Source organism: Lissotriton vulgaris, chromosome 4_1, assembly GCF_964263255.1.
Source record: "Lissotriton vulgaris chromosome 4_1, aLisVul1.2, whole genome shotgun sequence".
In the NCBI taxonomy this organism is placed as follows: Eukaryota; Metazoa; Chordata; class Amphibia; order Caudata; family Salamandridae; genus Lissotriton; species Lissotriton vulgaris.
Window position 1 is genome coordinate 388,904,785 of NC_141691.1, and position 4,086 is coordinate 388,908,870.

A 4,086-nucleotide genomic window follows, 5' to 3' on the forward strand; every position below is an offset into this window, starting at 1 on the left:
TAACACGGGTACCGCGGCAGCCAATGGTGCCCTGGGCCCGGTTCACTTCCTGCTTCAGCCTCCTTCCAGCTCCCGGGCTTCCCGAGCCTCGCAGGGGAGGTGGTCCTGCCTCCTTACGCCCCATTGGCAGCGGGCATCGAGTCGGTGGAGATGAAAGGCTGCCATTGGGCGGGGCTCCCGTCCATCACTCGCCAGTGGCTGCTCGGGCTCCCTCGACTGCTAGATGTCAAAGGCTGGAGCTGCTCCCTTTGCCACAGTAGAACTAGTAGGGGATCCGGGCGCCGAGCATGGCCACCGCCGCTTCCAACCCCTACAGCATCCTCACCTCCAGCTCCCTGGTCCACGGAGACTCGGCGGGCATGCAGCAGGGCAGCCCCTTCCGGAACCCCCAGAAACTTCTGCAAAGTGACTACCTGCAGAGCGTGCCCAGCAACGGGCACCCGCTCGGGCACCACTGGGTGACCAGCTTGGGCGACGGCAACCCCTGGTCCACGGCCTTGTCCGGGAGCTCCCTGGACCAACAGGACGTTAAGCCGGGCCGCGAGGATCTGCAGCTGGGGGCCATCATTCACCACCGCTCGCCCCATGTCGGCCACCACTCGCCACACACCAACCACCAGAACGCGTGGGGTGCCAGCCCGGCGCACAACCCCTCGCAGCCGCTCAATGTCTACTCGCAGTCCGGCTTCAGCGTCAGCGGCATGCTGGAGCACGGGGGGCTGACGCCGCCGCCGCCCTCCCTCAGCACGCAGACCCTGCACCCGGTGCTGAGGGACTCCGACCACGGCGACATGGGCTCCCACCATTGCCAGGACCACTCGGACGAAGAGACGCCCACCTCGGACGAGCTCGAGCAGTTCGCCAAGCAGTTCAAGCAGCGGCGGATCAAGCTGGGCTTCACGCAGGCGGACGTGGGCCTGGCGCTCGGGACCCTGTACGGCAACGTCTTCTCGCAGACCACCATCTGCAGGTTCGAGGCGCTGCAGCTCAGCTTCAAGAACATGTGCAAGCTGAAGCCCCTGCTGAACAAGTGGCTGGAGGAGGCCGACTCGTCCACGGGGAGCCCGACCAGCATCGACAAGATCGCGGCGCAGGGCCGGAAGAGGAAGAAGCGCACCTCCATCGAGGTGAGCGTCAAGGGGGTCCTGGAGACCCACTTCCTCAAGTGCCCCAAGCCGGCCGCCCAGGAGATCTCGTCGCTGGCGGACAGCCTGCAGCTGGAGAAGGAGGTGGTGCGGGTGTGGTTCTGTAACCGCAGGCAGAAGGAGAAGCGGATGACCCCGCCGGGGGAGCAGCAGCAGCAGCACGAGGTGTACTCCCACAGCGTGAAAACGGACACCACCTGCCACGACCTCTGACTATAGGCGCCAGCCCAGCAGGACTGCGGCGGGCTGGGCCTTGGAGAGGCTCTTAACTTATGTTCTGGCAGGTTCAAAACAATAATTAAAAAAAGGTCCGAAAAACTGAGCAGGAGCTTAAAATACTCCGGTACATGGGCAATATTTATCGCTGACAAAAAAAAACACACCGTTTACGCGAACGCAAGGTCTGTTTCGTTGTTCGGCTCTCTCCTGGGACGACAATGCAGATGTGTGCCTATCCATGACCTCCCAGCGCCTTGGATTTCAGGGGAACCCCTTTTACAGCAGACTCCTAGTCCCGTTTGCTTTTTTTATACGCAGCGTTTCTAATGTCTGAGGTGTTTTACTACGACCCGTACACAATATTTGTGGAATAACTTGTATCCCCTTCGCCATTCTTGTGCACACGTCATACGCACTCGCCTCTCCGCACACGTAGCCCCGCTGGAGTGCGCACCGTCGACCCCGGCGTCTGGTGCGTCCGTCTGTGGCTCGCGCCGCCACTGCGGCACTGCTGGCACTTCCTCCCCCGAGCAGCGGAAGCACGTCCGCAGTGGCGCGCGCCCTCCCCGTGCCACCAAAGCACAGCCCTCCTTTCACGGTTTGCAGCATCTTAATTGTACGGTTTCAGCTTCGCCACGCTTCCTACTGTTCTCCTACACATTTTCCCCGTTGTTTATGTTCTCCCGAGGAAAGGAAGCAGTGTGCTCCGAGTAGAAAGACTCCCAGGCTGGAGAGGTCTGTAGTAAAACACCTTTCCTTCTTTGCGCTTTTCACAGGGAAACCATGTTTGTGTCTTTTTTCATCATTTCCACTGACACTCGGACGTGGTCTCACTGGTGTGCTGAACTGGTTACCGCAGGTCTTTTTTTTTATCTCAGTTGATGTTATTTGCACCCTGTTATTGTCCGACGGCCATCTGTCCATTGCCATGAAGGTCTTAATGCGATAGAGCAGGTTGTTTTATGTAGTGCAGGTGTTTCACTGCAGACAAGATTGTCGAGAAGACACCTACTGTGGCGTGGGTTTGTGTGTTTCATCTTTTGCGCAGTATAGAACACAGCGTACTAGCCAAGACTCTTCCGTTATACATTCCGCAATCCTGCCGCAAACATGCACAGTGTAATGCCACAGTCCACACAAGGGCGAATTTAGGAATGCCATCTGTGTGTGCCAGAAACACATACATCCGTACATAAAACACGCTCATATTCAAGGGGAACACCCTCTCTTCCTCTGTCAATGCACAGGCACACACGCCAAATCATACAGCCACAGAAAAAAGAATCCGTTCCCTCACATTCTACCCATACTGAGACGCATGCAAAGGCAAGAAACAAACATATGCATAGAACAATAAAGACTGAGAAGTGAGCAGTACATATACACACACAGACCCACGCAACCACGTACACTTTCACAGGCACTTAACACAGACGCGCAGGGACACTGACAGACACACATACACATAGAAAAGCGCATGCGCAGAGGTGAGCGCCTGCACACAGTATTACATTCACAAGTGCACACACAGATATCAAACTCACGCACGAGCACACAAACACCCGAACGCAAACACATGCATAGAACAATAAACCGAATAGGTGAGCACTAGCCTTATACATAAACACAAACGCCGCCACCCACATGCTCACAGGCATTAACATAGATGCGCAGTGACACACCTACAACCCACACGCACGCACACATAGAAAAACGCATGCGCACAGGTGAACACCAATACAGAGATACACTCCGTTCAGTTCAAAAATCTTTATTCACAAGCACACCCACATTAAACTTTAGCGAGCAAACGTGGGCGCGCACACACACACACATATATACATAGGAATGGGAATCACCTCCAGGCCGTTGTCTCTGCCACAGCCTAGTTCAGGTCCCATATCAGTTCCTGGTGCCCACTCCTGGGCTTTCCACAAAGAACAAAATGTGACCCCCTGTACCTTCACTTTCTGCGTTCCATTTCTATTTTACATTGATATATTTTTGAAGTATTTTTCGGTACGCTGGAAATCGCAGCTCTCAATACATGAGTATTTCTGCCAACTTTATAATTGTACAGTTTTGTATATTACACGTTTTTGAAGTTATTAATTTAAAAACAGATCATTTAGTTTACCCATTTAGTAACTGATGTATAATAAACGCTATTTTCATTAAAGGTTGCTTTTTCAACTATTTTATTCAAATTGCCTATTGCAGTCGCCAGCAATTATTTATTTTCAATAAATTCCGCTTTATGTTAAAAATGTCTTAAAATGAAATGGGTGTCCAACAATAATTCTCTGTAATGTTTGATTGTTGAGGAGTTTTAGTTAAGGGATTTATATTGGCACACTATTTTATTTGTTGTTAAGAAAATAATTAAAATAAACTTTTTCTAAAAAATAAAATAAAAGCCTTCAAGAAGTTTGTGGTGTATACTTAGACAATAGAAATAAATATTAACATACATCCGTTGTATATACCAGAGGATCCTCTATGACGAATTTTCCTTCTAGATTTGCCGTTCTTTCAAATAGATTAGTCTCGCGGTTTCTTCCCGTTCCCCTATAGGTTTAAGGATATACCAGGTATTCGAGATTACTCAGTTCATAATAAGAAATAGTCAACCCCGTTCTCCGATCGCGTGGATTTTGCGAACTTTTTTGCATCCTCTGTCTTTTTTAAGACTATGTTTAGAAGAAAGTAACTGTTTGTCGCA

At 51.5% G+C, this 4,086-nt stretch overlaps 1 protein-coding gene across 1 annotated transcript; it reads left to right on the forward strand.

Annotated features, from left to right (window-relative positions):
* Positions 1-208: 208 nt before the first annotated feature.
* Positions 209-3,759, forward strand: POU3F4 (POU class 3 homeobox 4). Its single transcript, XM_086918764.1, has one exon. It carries the CDS (start codon positions 288-290, stop codon positions 1,356-1,358), a length of 1,071 nt encoding a protein of 356 aa, XP_086774890.1. The 5' UTR covers positions 209-287; the 3' UTR covers positions 1,359-3,759.
* Positions 3,760-4,086: the final 327 nt, after the last annotated feature.

What these genes read in the sequence shown, in the direction of transcription:
- POU3F4 (XM_086918764.1), top strand. Translation starts at nt 288, where the DNA reads ATGGCCACCGCCGCTTCCAACCCCTACAGCATCCTCACCTCCAGCTCC.